The sequence below is a fragment of the Meles meles genome, chromosome 1 (assembly GCF_922984935.1).
Source record: "Meles meles chromosome 1, mMelMel3.1 paternal haplotype, whole genome shotgun sequence".
Classification (NCBI taxonomy): domain Eukaryota; kingdom Metazoa; phylum Chordata; class Mammalia; order Carnivora; family Mustelidae; genus Meles; species Meles meles.
This window is the reverse complement of record NC_060066.1, coordinates 136,356,017-136,371,912: the sequence shown is the minus strand read 5'-3', so window position 1 is coordinate 136,371,912 and position 15,896 is coordinate 136,356,017. Positions and strand designations below refer to the sequence as shown.

General features: G+C 46.8%; 1 protein-coding gene across 1 annotated transcript in view; it reads right to left on the bottom strand.

The window, feature by feature from the left end:
- The window catches only part of ABCA4 (ATP binding cassette subfamily A member 4), a 126,047-nt gene extending 119,602 nt beyond the window's left edge, over positions 1–6,445 (bottom strand). The window contains exon 1 of the mRNA XM_046025848.1: positions 6,380–6,445. Coding sequence (XP_045881804.1) covers positions 6,380–6,445 — 66 coding nt within the window. The remainder of the gene's footprint in view (positions 1–6,379) is intronic.
- Positions 6,446–15,896: the final 9,451 nt, after the last annotated feature.

Sequence of the window (15,896 nt, the reverse complement as noted above, 5' to 3'; positions counted from 1 at the left end):
AAATGCCTATTCCTTTCCTGCTAGTAGAGTCTGCTGGCTACAGAATTATTGCAAATTGTAACATAAAGTAGTGGCAGGTGGGTGGAGGAAAGATAATGCATTGAAGAAAAAACAAAAAAATGTTTAGGGCAGCTGGTGATTAAGCAGTTGTAACTTTTTACTCAATGTTTTCTTCAAAATATGTCTAGGGAAGATATGTTAGAAGAAACACACCAAAATATTATTATATATTATACACGAGGTAGATTTTCCTTAAGGCACTCACTTTTCAGGGCTCTCTCTACACATGCTCCTACAAGACGGCGAAACATCAGTATGGGACAATCCCATCCAGTGTTACAGGGACTGACGCCAAGCACCCTCGATAGCCACTGGAATGCTGGCTGTCCCCCCCCCCCCCCCAGCAAATCAGAGAAGGAAGAGGGGCTTCCCCAGGGACCCTATCTCACTATTAACACTCTCTCGCCCTTACCAGACCAGCACAGCTGTTCCCACAGCACCCTGCACTTCCCTTGTCTTATCACTCATCGTAAATCAGGGTCATCACTCCTTCATGAAAATGGAACCCTCAATGATCGTGAGCTGCCTTAGGGCAGCAACCATGTCTCTCCCTGTCACTACTGTGATTCTAGCACCCTGACACAGGGCCAGCTTCACAGCAGGTACCCCATAAATATGGAATGAGTGAGCCTTTGTGAAGGACTGGTCTAGGAGGCTCTTTGGAAAGCTGAAGGTGACACTCAGGTCACCAACTGATTTAACAAACCACACCCCCAGAGGCATGTTCTGTACACTGGCTTCATGCTTCCCATCCCAGGTCCTTCTGTCCACAAGTAAGATCAGGGAGCAAGTCCGGCAAGATCACAGGGTAAGGGATAGGAGCAAGCGCTGAAACCGGAAGTCGTTCGTGCTGTCTTCACCGAGGAAGTGAGGCAACCAGTCCAGATTCCACACATCTGATTCTTCCCCTTAAGACAATTGTGTGCAACCTTGGCTTTCTCCCAAGTCAGTCCGCTTCCTTCCATGTAGCAATGTCTGTCTGGGAGTAGTCTGGTATGTCAGACGTTTGGGAATGGGAAAATCTGGGTTAAGAATCACTTTAGGGCTTGTTTCATCACCCAGGCTCAGTTTTCCTATCTGTGAAATGAGACTATTTTGTCCTTCAGTATCCCCTAAGAGTTGACTGTGTCAGTCCTGTGGGTTTTATCCAGCTCTGCTCCCTATTAACTGTGTGACCTTGGGTAGCCCTGTCTAGTTCACTCCACGCCTCAGGACCTCATCTGTAAAAGGGGGCTGGTACCAGAACCACCTCCCAGAGCAGAATCTGGCACAAGGTAATGTTCAGTAAACACAAGCCCTTCATTCCTGACCCACACTTCCCACAAAGACCACGAGGACGCTGTAGGTCACGACACACTGTACAGGCTGAAGAAGAAGGGGGTATCATTAAAATGACCGGCAAGATCTTAGGCCGGCCCCCAACTTGCATTCAGTTTTCCTCCCCTTCTCCCCTTCTGGATTCAAGACTGCTCATTTGCCAGTTTGGAAACACGAGGCTTCCGGAGACACTCACCACCCACTGTCCCCTGCTCCACCTGTTTGCAGGCTTGGACTGGGGGGAGGAGTCCACGGATAAAACACCCAAACCCAAGCTGGTGCACCCCCACCCTCTTCACCGTGTTCGTCGCACGTCGCACACACTCTCTCTCTACTCACTCGTTCGTTCTTGTATTTTTGAAGCATCTGGTGTTGGCAAGGCATTGTGATTGGAAGCCCCCCTCAGTGGCAGACCAGATCAGAATTCTCGTTCCCGGGCCCGGGACGAGTGGGACCTTGCGGTGTTTGCCTTTCCCGGATCTCTGAGTTAGGGCTGCTGTTTTCTGCCCCGAGTGCCTGCTCCTCACTTGACCACCTTCTCTGAAGGCAGCTCCCAGGCGGCTGCCGGCTGGAATCAGGTGGGGGGAGCTCAGGCCATGCCCCACATCAATTACCCCCGGGGTTTCTCTGGGCGTGGGACAACCGGTTGCTTTCTGTTTGTTTCTAACACTTTCCAGGTAATTTCAACGTGCAGCTGGGACTGAGACCCACTGGGGTAGGTCGTCTAGGTAATCTTGGACAAACGTTTGTTGAGAGGTGAGTGTTATTGTTCTGACTCTGCAAGGGTTTGTTTTGGAGGGGCTGCATTTCACACTCCCTCCTGCACAAAGACCATGGGCAGGGCGGTTCCTCTCCAGCCTGGCAGGTCCTCACAGCAACCTCTCCCTGTGGCCCCCGCCCCAGTCGTGCTCCGCAGCCCCACCCCGAAGCGGCATCCTTGTCCTTGATGCTCAACTGTGCGCAGGCATACCCCAGGGAGAAATTCCACAGCGTAATTAAAAACATGTTTTCAGGGTGGCTCTGACTCCCCCCACCCTTTCCCTTTAAACATGTCTGTAACTTTAATTAAACCCAGCCAAGGCTCAGAGGGGGCCGATGGAAAATTCCCCCCCCCCAAACTGGTATTTCCTTGTTCTCTCTCTTTCTCTCTTTTTTTTTTTTTTTGCTTCCCCTCCCCCTCTTTACTACTCCATCTACACGGGGGAGGAGGGGTTGCTGGGAAGGGCAGAGTTGTGCTTGTTGTTTTAAATCTCAGCCAGCTAGATTTCCTTCCCTCCTCATCTGTTTCCAATTTAAAGGTGGGTAACTGAGGCTTGAAGCGAGCTGTTTAATTCTCCCTTCCGCACCCACAACCCAGCGAGGATTCTTGGCTGGATGAATGCAGACCCAGGACCTGGGCACGCTTGCAGCAGGCTGCCCAGCCTCCCTGCACCCTCGCTGAATGCTGGGCCCCGGCCCAGAGCCTGCAACCGCACCAGCTCTCCAGGACATAATACGCCCCTACTCTCATGAGTCCTCAGGCCTCCCCAACATCCTGCACTAACATGGAAGCTGGGACAAGAGGATGACACCTGGGAGCCCCGACACTGGGAGCTTTCAGGGAAGGGAGGCACACCCAACGAGCTTTATAAACCCTCCCTGGCACAGGGCCCGGCCCACAGCAAATACAGGCAAGGTGTATTTGTCCCACATGGTTGTGAGAGCTCCTGTCACTGGAAGTGCGGAACTCCTTGGGAAGTCTTTCATGCTCTCCAAACCCCATTTCTCTTCTGAGCCCCCAGAGCTCATCTTGGCCTCCACCCTGTGCTTCCTTCTACTCCACTGCCAAGCTCCCACCTGGCTCCGAGTTCCCTGAGAGTGGGGCTGCGTCTAACTCAGCAGTCTCCTGTATGGGGTGACCAGTTTGCCAGGTCAAGTGTTAGGTTTTGTGTTTTGCCCTAGTGCCATTGTTCCTACCCTTTCACTTTCAAAACGGCCCTGGTTAGGATGATAGATTAGACGGTCACCCCGTCTTTGTAGTCTCCACAACCCCAGGGTGGGATAATGGCCATGTCTGCCGGCCCCATCGGTCACTAACATCCACTGAAGCCTCACTGACCACATCAGTCCACACGGGGACACTAGTAGGAGCTCTCTCATGGACCTGAGGTGATGGCTCAGTGCCAGACACTTAGTAATAAGTGTTAATGGAGGAAGAAAAGAAAAAGGAAGGAGGAATGCAGAGATGTAAAGATTTTCATCTTATGCCCTCAGGGATTGGGAGAAGAGGAATGGGGAAATTTGGTATTGGTTTCGCCCTTGTTCACAGTAGTGAACACCCCAAACCATGGAAGTTTGAGAAGTTAAAAACCTAAGAGTTGAGTTATGGGTTAGGTGTGTTGTACTTTCTTGAGAGTCACCATTTTGTTGAGGCAAAACCTTCCAGAAGAACGAAAAGCTTAGGGAAGGAGCCACGGACCGCTGTCACACTGCTGGGGGCTGTGGAAGAGGCTTCCATCTTTCTCAGACATCCTGGTCATTCCCAGGATATAGTGGCAGTGGGCAAATTGGCTGGAGGCACACCAGACAGAGATCTCAAACTGCAAGCCAGCAGGATGGCATCAAATGCATGTCAGCCCAGACCACGTCTAGTTCTGGGAGCTTCCCTCAGCCAAGGTTCTCAGCCGGTTCTCACCATAGAGAGGCTGGCAACGTGTTCCCCCTGGGCGCACACTCTTGGAAAGATGGAGTCCCTGAACAGGGGACACTGGCCAACACCAGGGAAAGGGGGCAGGGGCGGGGAGGGCCTCTGAGTTAAACACTGTCTTTGAAAATAGGGTCATTCTCTGTAATAGCAACATGCTTGCTGCAGAAATGGAATCATGTCATCAGGTAAAGTCCCCAAGGATATTGTTCGAGGGCTGCAAAGAGCACATTGAGAGTAGAACTAAGCGAGAATCTTAATTTCTTATGGGAAAGGGAGAAAGAAATAGTTGCAGATTGGATTTTCCTTGGCATTTCACAGACTCTAAACACTATGTGGACAAGGACTAAGCTTGTCTTGTTTGCCCTTGGCTACCTAGGACCTGGCACAATGCCTAGTGATTATTAAGAATTTGTTGATTGAAGGGACACATTAATGAATACATGAACTTAATAGTGAATCTTGTTTAACTTTTATCTATTTTCATTCAGGAAGGGAAGCTCTTGGAAGCAAGGGATGGAGCCTCTGATGACTGTTAGCACTTGGCTCCTGAGGGAGACAAATAACTTCAAAACTAATTTGAAAATCAGAGTAACTTTGACAAGGAAAGCAGCCTGAGGACAGCGGTGTTTCCCGTGTCTGAGGGGGTCCTAACTTGGTTTCCCTCTGCAGCCTCCCTAAGTCCTGTCCCAGTGACACACAGCATCTATGCACGTGGTTTGATTATGTCCTTTGCTATTTGCTCTTTTCTGGGCTAATTATTAAGCTGTTGTCCCTTCGCTCCAAAGGTAGCCAGGGTCCCTCTTCATGGGTCTGGGTGGGAGACCCAAACAGCAGCCTGACTGTGCCCCTCCCCTACAGGTCTGAGTTATGTTTCCACCAACATCTCCTCTGTGTTTCCAAGTGCTAGGAGTTCCATATTCTTCTCTTGATTCCCTCAACTCTGGGGATGGAAGCCACATCCTACAATGGCTGCCTCCGTGATCCTTGTCCTCTTTCACCGTGACGAGCCTTGTACTTAGCTAACACCTTTTTATACTCCCGATTCTCTCTGACTGAACCCTGACCGAGACATTCCATCACAGGCCTTCGGATGCTCCACTCCTTGGCCTCCTTCTTCCCTAACATTTTTTTCCAGCACCCAGGAAAACCCTTTCTTGCCTGCATAAACCCATCTCAAATCCAGGCTTTGAACAAATCCATTCTCCTCGTCCTCACAGCCAATCTTCCTCTGTGTCCTCCTTCCAAAAATCTCCCGGCCTTGCCTGCCTCCTGTCTGTCTAATCTCAGCTCTACTCACCCCTCATTCCTTCTCCCCCCGCTCCTTCTTCTTTGGGCATCTTTAGTCATTTGGCGTCATTTAGTGTTTGCAAGACTGCAAGGCTGCAGCAAAGTGTGTGTTTCCATATAGTCACATATTCACTCTTCACCCCTTTCCAGAAAAAAATTAGAAGCCCATTGCTGTTTGTATGTACACTCTTGGGGTCCTCTGCTCACCTGTGCCTCTTGCCGGATGGAACTTCTCGGGGGGTACTTGGCCAGTGGTACATTTATTGCTCTTGGTCTCAAAACCCTTCAGGTTTCCCCAGCCAGACTAGAAATGAGTCCAGGGTCAAATCTGTGTCCTTTTGCTTTTACATCCCTGGTCCAGCCCAGCCATTATCTCTGCTCCGTGAAAGGACTCAGTTAAATGTCTTGCTGGTTGATAAGTTATTGTAACTCACTGAATCTAAGACACCATCAGTTGTAATTTTTTTGCACACTAAGAAAGAAACAGATGTGTCTAGTTAAAATGTCACCTGATTAGGAGCTGCAGACCCATGTCAGGAATGTGAAAATGTGGAAAGCCAGTGTACCTCACAGAATCAATGAAACATAGTATCCTTGGTCTAGGAGGCTCTTTGAGAGTTGTGTTTTCCTTTGAGCCCCTTCTTGGGGGCTTAGGATCTTCCCACAGCACCATTAGGATGCTCAAGGGTTTGTGGGCTGGACTGGCAGGTTTCAAAACCAGGGGGCGGGGGGAAGGGAGGGCCAGGCAACAGGTTGACATGCAGGAAGGGGGAAAGAAGAGTATATACTGTGGCCGTGCTGGGCTGCAAGTGGAAAGTGTCCATCTCTGGACAGAGAAACAGGTCTTCCTGTGAAGGACACTTGTCGGAGCAGTTCAGGGAGCAGCCGCCTAACCTTTGCTTTAGAGCTAAATAGCAAGGAGCCCCGTGAGAGAGCTTGCCTTCCCCACCCCCACCCTGCCCCCGCCCACCCCCTCCACTGCTGATTTGCTCCACACCTCATTTTGAGACCGCAGGCTGCACTTGTTACCTTTTGCCTTTTCCTCAGGGTCCAGTTCTTCCAGAGCAAGAGCTGGATCTGTCTCACAAAGCCCATGCTTGGGGGTCGCACGAGTAGGAGATCCCTCGGAGCCCTCCGTCTGTGGAGGGACAGCGACCCACATAAATGGCGCTCAGGGCACCTCTGGCTTGGGCTGCTGTGTCCTTCTCTGGGTGATTAAAGGCTCGTTTCCCCCTTCAAAGCGTAATCCCTTTTAATTCACGTAAGCCCTTTGTTGAGGAAAGCAGGCTGCCACTCTGTTGGCTCCTTCTTTGGAAGAGAAAGAGAAAGTGAAGACCCGAGTGGCTGGGCACTTGGCAAATGGAGGTGGGGGCACTTCATGGGGAAAGGAGGGAAGCATGAGCCCCCTTACAAAGGGAGAGAAGCTATAAGAAATTCGAGCCGTGTGGGGACCCTAGCTTCGGTGGGCCCTCAGGCAAAGGCCCCCAGGCGGGGAGCAGAGATCAGGCTGAAATCTCACTTGCTTCCGCCCACCGAAACTTAGGCCCTGCTAGAGGACTGCATCCCAGAAAAGGAGGGCCTTTTTCTTTTCACAAAGGGGTCTTCTGCTCACCAAACGATGTGATACGAGTGTGAGGTGGCCTCCACCCAGAGCAGCACCATGGGGGGGGGGGTGGGCAGAGCCCTGAGGCTGTGGACCCCATCACTGGAGAAATCCGATCTGCGGGAAAAGGGAATGAAGGGAATGCACAGAGAGGCCGAGGCAGAGGGCCCGAGTCCCAGCTGCGGCCTTGTCCCATTTCCAGCTGTCCTTGGGACACAGCTGCTCCCCTGCTCTTCTTTCAGGCAATTTAGATGTAAGTTACCCCCAATCCTTCCAGTAAAATCCCCCTTTGCCTAAATTAGCTCATGCAACTCCTATCAATGGCAACCAAAAGATTCCTGCCTGTGGTGAGTTATCTTCATCAAGGAGAGGATCTGATCTGGACCAAATGACATTGGGCCCAAAATATTATTTGCAGCCTATTGGAATGTGTCTGAATACAATTTCTCAGTAGGGACATGACTGCAATATTAACACATGTAGAAAACTCAAAAGTGTTGCAGCAAAGTTTAAAAGAGAAGAACTATACTGTCACAAGCATCTTTTAAGGAAGCAGAACGCCAACATATTCAATAATGTCAGTCCCTGTGTCTATTAGGAAAGGGTTGGCAATGTTTTAAAACATGTGAAGCCGTGTGAAGGCAGAACAAGTGGGAAGATGTGTGACTGGTTTAAAACACATCATTCGTTAGACATTATTGGGACTAAACCACTTTCCAATTGATCCAAACATTGAGAATTATATCGACTGATTTTCCAAACACTTTGGTGGCCAGTGAGTCAAGTGAGATATTGATATTTGTTCCCAGTTTTGAACCACTTTTTGTCTAAAATTTACCACTCCCTGTTATAAGAATTCTCTCCAAAGAGCCTCAAAGTGAAACTGCAAACACATTTTTCCCTTTGTTTTTAAAAGTGGAAGTAATACCACAGTTTATCATCAGAGAGAAATGATGACTATTTCCAAACCAGTTGGCACTGAGTAGAGGAACTTCTCCAGAAAAATAATCTCTAAAAGTCCCATATTTAAAAATATCTTTGGAGGAGAAAAAATTAGAAATCATGAGAATTGAGGTAGTGCACGTTTCCCTACCTCCACAGGATAGTATAAAATTAATATCTATTACTATGAAGCATTAATTCCTAGGTTTAAATTTATATTTTTACTAAGAATGATTATACAAAAAAAGTAGTTTCTGAATTATTAAGCAATAGCAAAATGCCAAAATTTCTTTACAGACTTGATGTGAGTAACCCCTGAACTTTGCTTTTATCTAAAATATTCTACAGTTTGATTTCATGTATTAATCAGTGTTGACTCTTATTTGACATAGTGTCATTGGTGAGTCTTGGGGCCTGGAGCTATTGCCTGTCGCTTTGACATGGCCACTCAAGACAGTGAGAAAGACATGCCCATCTTCTCCTTTGCCTTGGTAAAAACATTTACACAGTGTCATAGAAGAGGTCCAGGTTCCATCACTAATTATTGTGGAGTAGAAATTAAGACCAAACAAATAGAACTTGTGCATTTTTCAGTGGCATTATGGAATCATTGGCTCCATAGATTGAGAAATAAATTATATTTTACTAATTCAATCTCTCTTCTGAGAATCTTGCACATAGTTGGACCTAATTTAATCTTTCCTGTAAGAATTTTGGACTTCAGGTTGTTGTTATTGTTCGGATGGTCTACAAATACTAAATTTTAGCATGTGAAAATAGTACCATTTGAAAACATATTTACCTGGAACATTTCTATTGGCTTTCTTTCTTACTTAGTGAGAGGAGAGAGATACTGATCTCATGCCTAAGCAATCTTTGCCTCCAAAATAATCTAGAGCGACTCTGAGGGAGCACATAGAACAGTCTAGAATGGAAATATAGGGAGCTTACCATTTAAGAAGCAGACAACTGGGTGTTTTATCATGGCACACCTGCTAATAGCAAAATGTGGAAACTCTCCTAATGCCCATCACAGTAAAACAGATACATGAATTATGGGGTATTCTCTCCGTCAAAGCTCCTATAATCTATAGCAGTAAGCATGAGCAAACTACACCTACAAAAATATGGAGAATTCTCCCACCCACAATGCTGAGAAAAAAGAAAAAAAAGCCTGACACAAAACATTTGTAGTCCACACTTACATAAAGTTCAAGCACAGGCAAATCACACCTCTGACGTTCAAAATCAAGATGGTGGTTACACTTTGGGAGGGTGGGGGGCTATAAGTGGGCGCAAAGGGTATTTCTGTAAACTTGGGATTTGTACACTTCTCTGCATGTATATCGTACTTTAATAATTATTGTTTTTTTAAAGAGCAGGTGAAGGACCATAACTCAGTGAAGGAGCCTGAGCTAGATGAGCTAGAGATGAAAGGAAAAAGTCTGGAAGGAGGGTTGCCCTGGAAGCCACGGAAAGGAGGAATTGTTCCTCAGTTGCAAATGGCTTGAGGAGAGCAGGTAGCATAAAGACCGCTGGATTTGATGACTGGCCCCTGTGAGAATGGCTTTGAGGAGGCTGAACCCAGAAGTAGGGAGCTGGAGAGTAAGACGGGAGCGGGCAGCTGCCGTCACGTAGCTTGACTGTGTGGGCAGATGCTGGAGACAGTAGCCAGAGGGAACATCAGGTCTTCATTTCCCTGAAGACAGGAGAGATTTGGCCATGTTAGTGTGTGGGAAAGAGCCAGTTGAAAGAAAGATGCTGAAGTGAGTGGGGGATGATTGATGGGGTCCCCAGGAAGGAGAGGGGCTGGAATTAGCCTTGGGCAAGAGAAGGGGCACTCTGCATTCCAAGGACACCACAGGGAAAGAGGCCCCGGAGGTGCAAGTGCAGATTCACTCAGAAAGGTGAGGCTGGGAGACAAGGGAACTCACCCTAGCAACTCCCGTCTTCACTGTGGCGGAGGAAGAATAAAGAGATGAAGTGAGATAATGTGAAAATACTTTGTGAATTAGAATGTAACACACGCCACCTTATAGGGAGGGTGTATAATGGGAGGGTAACTTATAGACAATGTGTTGAGATCTTGGGAGCCAAATTAGTTGTGGATAATGCCCCTCCCACCATAGATTACCCCACCTCCACTCTCTATTATATTTATCTAATTAGTTGGCAAATCACAGGTAGAATCTTGTTATTCGGTTCAGCTTAACAGTTTAAACCAATAATCAGCACCAACAGGAATGTTTTCTGGAGATTCTTTTCCCAATCGCAGTTAATTCTGCTCTAAGGGAACTGGTCCCTTTCAAAGGTCTGCTGTTTCCAAAGGAAGACAAGGTCGTAGTTTCTGGATCTCACCTTCCACCTCACTTACGCGGCACCCCACAAGGCCCCTCTATTGCTTTCCCTGTATTTCTCTCTTTCCTGGATAACCAGCCCAGCTCATATTTCTGGAGTTAGTTCCACTTTTTTCTCATTCTTTAGACCGCGTGAAGCATCTATGGGCACCCAGGCACCCCTACCTCAGAGGGCAGATGACTATGGGGAAATATTCGTATGGAATAAAGGTCTAGCAATGCATCTGTGTAAACTATCTTGCCTGGTACCTCTGGGAAGTCCTTGCAGACTTTGTGTGTGTGTGTGGGGGGGGGGAACCTGTGCACACACCCGTGTGAAGAACACTGCTCTAGCAGAAAACACAGTCAAGCCGCTACCGAAAACGAGGCAAATTGCAATTCCAAGCACATTTTATACACCAGCTTCAAAAGTTGCCTAGAGTTTCGCTGACTTGATATTCGGAAAACCCACCAGAGCCCAGAGATTTTACATTTTCTGGGTATTAAGTGCAAAATACTTCGCAGATAACACAGTTTGGGGGGATGCTGGCGAGTGCTTCCTAGCAGACCATTAGTCTGGGCTGTTATCACGTGAGCTCTTGCAGGGTTTTGAGCCATGGGCTGAGCACGGCGTCTGGTAACACCTGAGTAAACTCTCTCCTGGGGCCAGGCCTGCCACTCTGCAATTTCAGGACATTGTGGGCTCAGCTGCAAGGGATGGGAATTCCAAAGGGCTCTGGCTAGAGGCAAGCAGCACAACCAAAGACAAACTGAGAGAACAGAGGAAAAGAGCCATTTGGGGGCCAAAGAGCCATTTGGGGGCCAAAAATAATTTTTGAAAACAGGGACCCGGACTAATTCAGAACCAATTCCTACCCTCTGGAATTTGCCATCAGGAGGTGGGCAATGGCAGTCTCTGCAGACCCAGGCCACAGTTGTCTGCCGAACTTTCCATGACAGGTGCGGAGCGGTCTCCTGGGCAGCCCCGCAGCAGGAGAATGGTCTGGAGGCACTCCCGTCCATTCACTTGCTAAGTGGCAAAACCAAGCAATGACCAAAGGCAACATACTCTTGCAGTTACTGTTTGACCTTGAGAATGGAGGGAACGGAAGGAAAGTGGAAATTACTCAGGCAGTAGTCTGTGAGGGGGTGGGAGCAGCATGGGAAAATACTTCACATGGCTCTTGCCTGCTCAGCTCCACAAAGAAATCTTGTGGTTTGTTGTCAGATTCCTTCAGCTAAATTTGTGGGGTGAGGGGGGGAGGTGGGGGCGGGGGACCTCTCTTGGGTGAGGAAATCTCTCTCTTCAGACAGTGCCCTATCGTTCCCCTCCTCAATGACTCACAGCACCCCCGGCCCTCTGCTTTTTTCTCTCTTTACACCTTTGGGCAGGGTAAGGAGAAACGGGGAAGAGGTGTGTCAGCCTTTGTTCCTGGCCTGGCCTCCTCTCTGGCTCAGACCTGGTGGGAAACCAGCTCTGAGGTATTAGTAAACATAGACGGCCATGGTCACGCCGCTGAGGACCAAGCAGCACCCCTGCCCCTTAGTGACCATCCTGGAGACCCCGTGAATGGTGTGCACGCATGTGGCTTCCATCACCATAGCTTCGTCAAATTCTGATTCTCTTTACTCCTTACTGAAATTAAATTATTTAAAAACGCTATGCCTTGATATCACTCAGTAAGGAGTTGAATACGGTGGTATGGTGGAACAGCACAGTCTTTGCAAGCCAAAAGAACTGGGCTCAGATCTCAGCGCTGCCCCTTATCTGTGTGCTGCTGACCAATCCCTAGACTTCCCTCGGTCTTAAAAATCCAGATGTTGCTATTAAGATGATGAGAAAAAATGTCTGCATTAAACCAGGAGCTCCTTGAGAAAATGCATGAAGATTTCTTTCTTAATAAATGATGCTTCTTTGTTTTTCTCTCAGCCACTTTTTAAATAATTAGATTATATCTGGAGAAAGGTGGGACATGGTCTGCTGAAGTTCCTTACTAAAGAAAACCGTGCTGCCTTTTTAAGAGGCCATATCAGGTCAATCCTGATTTCTCAACAAGGCCTGGAGAAGCTATCTTTAGTGGAAGTCCTGTCATCAAAGACAAAGCCAACCTTGTAGTAAAATAGTTATCACTGGCTTCCAACCTTCAGCAGCTAAATTGCAGCTGGAGAATGGCAAACACTCAGGCCTAAACTGAGGAATTAATCCCAGCAGGGCTGTAATAAACCTTTTCCAGAGCACTTGGGCTTTCTCTCTGAAACATGTTGAATCAGGACTTTGAGCATATCAAAAGTACATTTTAAACTCGACTCATGCTTTGTGTAGAAGGTACATCTGGGTTTGGATCCCCTTAGTAATGCAGAATAAAAAAAACCAGTTTCTTAGAGAAGGAATAAAGCAGCCCTTGGGCTTGAATTTCCTTCTATATGGAGTGCTTTGGGCCAGAGCAGGGGAAGGTGGGCACAGGATGAGCTCTGGGAAGAATGTTCAGAGGCCTCGTTACTGTTACAATGTTGGCTGGTGAACATATGAAGAGATGGGTAGATACCAGGCAGAGAGAACCTGGACAAACTCCTCCAAGAGAAGTCTGTTGCCAAATGCAGCAAGTCCTATCAGTTCTTCCTAAAGGCACTTGCCCTCTATGTTGATCTTATTTTCTGTGTTTTACTCTCATCATCATGCACCCATTTCAAAGACAGGAACTTAAGTCAAGGCCAGCTTGTCACAGAGATAGGATTTCTCTTCCAATTCAGTGGAAAACAGTGTGGCTTCCGTTCTCTTCAAGATTTTGGAGGTTAAAGCATACGTACCTCTTGAGTAGACACACTTAGGTTTGAAACTTGGTTCCACTGCCTAATAGTGCATGAGCCTGGGAAAGTATGTGAAAGTTTAATTTTGATGAGTTTCATCATCTGTAAAGTGGGAATAATAACACTCGATGCACAAGGCTGTCAGTGAGAGTGGCTGTTAAGAACTCCTACCTCACAGGGCTGTGATGAAGTGAGATAATCTGAAAAATGAGCTTCTCCTTGTGTTGGGTCTAAAGAGAGTATTAAGTATTATTACTTTCCTCAGAAAGGTCTGCTGTTGACGCATTGGCTACCTAACAATTTGAAATCAACGATGGACATGATTGAGCTTTTATAATGGAGGCCTATCTTCATGCATAGGAAAATGTACCTGTGATAATGGGGATGTCCATTCAAATGTTTACCATTTCCCCTCAAAGCCATCAAAGTGCACTCTCGTCTCTCTTGCCTCATTTCTGTGACCCAGTGACCACAGCCATCCTCCAAATACCTTCACGGCTGCAAAGATATTTTACATTTTTATAGGACTTAAAAATGTGCACTGACTCAGGTATACTAACTCACATACCCTTCCCAGCTGCCCTGTGATGCCAATGCCATTCTCATTTCACGGATGAGAAAACGCTCTCAGAAAGGTTGCGTGACCTGCCAAGGTCACATAGCGTGTAAACAGAAAAGTTGGGACGGAAACGCACGGCCTTCTCATTCTTTCCAACCACATGAGTCTCCGACAAAGCAGGAAATAAATACATGGTTGAATCTTCCTTTGACTTGCATCTCCTCTTCCTGGTACAGAAATGTCATTAGCTTCTGCAAAAAGTTACCCAGTGAACTTGGGTGCAGATAGCATCCCCTCTTCGAAGAACACCAATTTAGGAAGCTGTCCTTAACTCCAACCTGGATTGCCATTGGCTGGTCATGGTTTTATCCCTTTTATTTAAACAGGGAATTCAGGCCACTGGAAATGAGCATTTTCTAAAAAGGAAAACTGAGTCATTTGTTTTTCGCTTATTTCCATTCTAACCTCCTTCTGCGTTGATAGATGGCAAATAGCTCCCAGACCTTTCAGTGACTCATCTGCACATTGGCAGCTTGTCTGAGGTTCTAATTCAGTTTTGGGATACTAATTTCCCATTTCCTCCCAATTTCAGTAAGTATCACGATAGACTTTAACTACCACTGTGAGCATGCCAAAGGAGGAAAAGATGGGTTGGTTTTCCAAGCTGCTGTGCCCTTCAATCATGAAGATGAGAAGTCGGACTGAGATCCTGCATGTAATTGTTATCACCACCATCTTTTTCAAAGGTCAAGGGCTCTGGGTCCCAGACTTCAGCACACCTCCGAGGAAAAAGTAAGGCAAACCAAGACAGAAGAGCGAGGAGGTAAATGGGGAAAAAGGAGCAGATGTGGAGGTGGGGGAAGGGTATTACCTTAGGTCCATGTCCCAGTACCTCAGCCCAGAGTAGGGAAGATCTCAGTGATATAGAAGCCAATGGAAAGGCCCTTCTCTTCTCTCCTCTCCTCCCACAGAGACCTCACAGCCAGAACCACCATTTTGAGTAGAGCATTTTTGCAACATCATTTACCAACTTGTTGCCCCTTACAGAAAACTTAAGTTGTCAGATGAACTTAGCAGTATTCTCTCTTGCTTAGACGATGAGCTCTATTTGAAGTTGTTTTAGTGGAGTCTATATGTCATTTTCACTCAGATTAAAGGGTAGAACTTGTAAAAATATTCCCAATAGCTTTGGTAAGACAGTTTAATTCACTGGGTTTGAAAACATTGGCTCTGAGACTGAATTTCAACCAGAAATAAATGTCTCCAAGGGGTAGATGAGGTTCTTTGGCTGTGTAAATACACTTGTTAGAAAACAGGTTAGAAAAACAGTTGAATACATGCCTAGCTTGGGAACACTCCCACGCGAGCCTAGGTTGTTAAGGCCTTCCGTAAGTTTCCTTCAGATACTGGAAGTGAAAAACAAAACAAAAGGAAACAAAGCACAACCCAGCATGGTCTTCCTGTAGGTGTCACATCCCCTGCCTTAGAATCACTGTGAAGTGGCTGTGGAGCATGAAGATTCCCAGGCTTTGGGGCTGAGCCATTCCATGAAAATCTCTAGGGGTGAGGTCTTGGAATCTGCAGGTTTAACCAGCTTTCCAGGCGAGTCTGATGCCCCTAGCATTTGTGAAGCACCGCAGAGATCAGGCAAACAGGCCATTTCTTCCACTGGGGTCCAGGGCTGCCTTCAGGTCCCATCATCTAAATCCAAATTCTTGTGGCTTTAGGATGGCTACAAATGAACTGTTGTTGTAGAAGCCACCAAGGGTGGAACTGATTTATACCAAGAAAATGTAACACTGACTTCCATTATATCACTGGTAAATCTTTGGGAATTTTTTTTTTGAAGATTTATTTATTTATTTGGGGAGGGGAGGGGCAGAGGGAGAGAAAATCTGAAGCAGACTCCGCACTGAGCTCCAGCCTTATGGACAGCTCCATCTCATGACCCTGAGATCATGATCTGAGCCAAAATCAAGAGTCAGACACTTAACTAATGGCACCACCCATGCATCCCAACCTCTGGGAATTTTAACTTACTGGGTCATATAACTCAATGCTGGGATCTTATATGTGAACCTCTTATTGGAATGGATGGTTATTTATCTATTTTTAAGTTAAGGAAAAGAACTCCATAAATATAAAGAATGTTTTATGACAACAGAAGCCTGTTCTTTCTGCAATCTTAGATTGTTAGCAACCAGAATCTTTTAATTAAAAACATTTTTTAAAAAGATTTTATTTTTTTAAAGTAATCTCCATACCCAATACAAAGCTCAAACTCAAAACCCTTACATC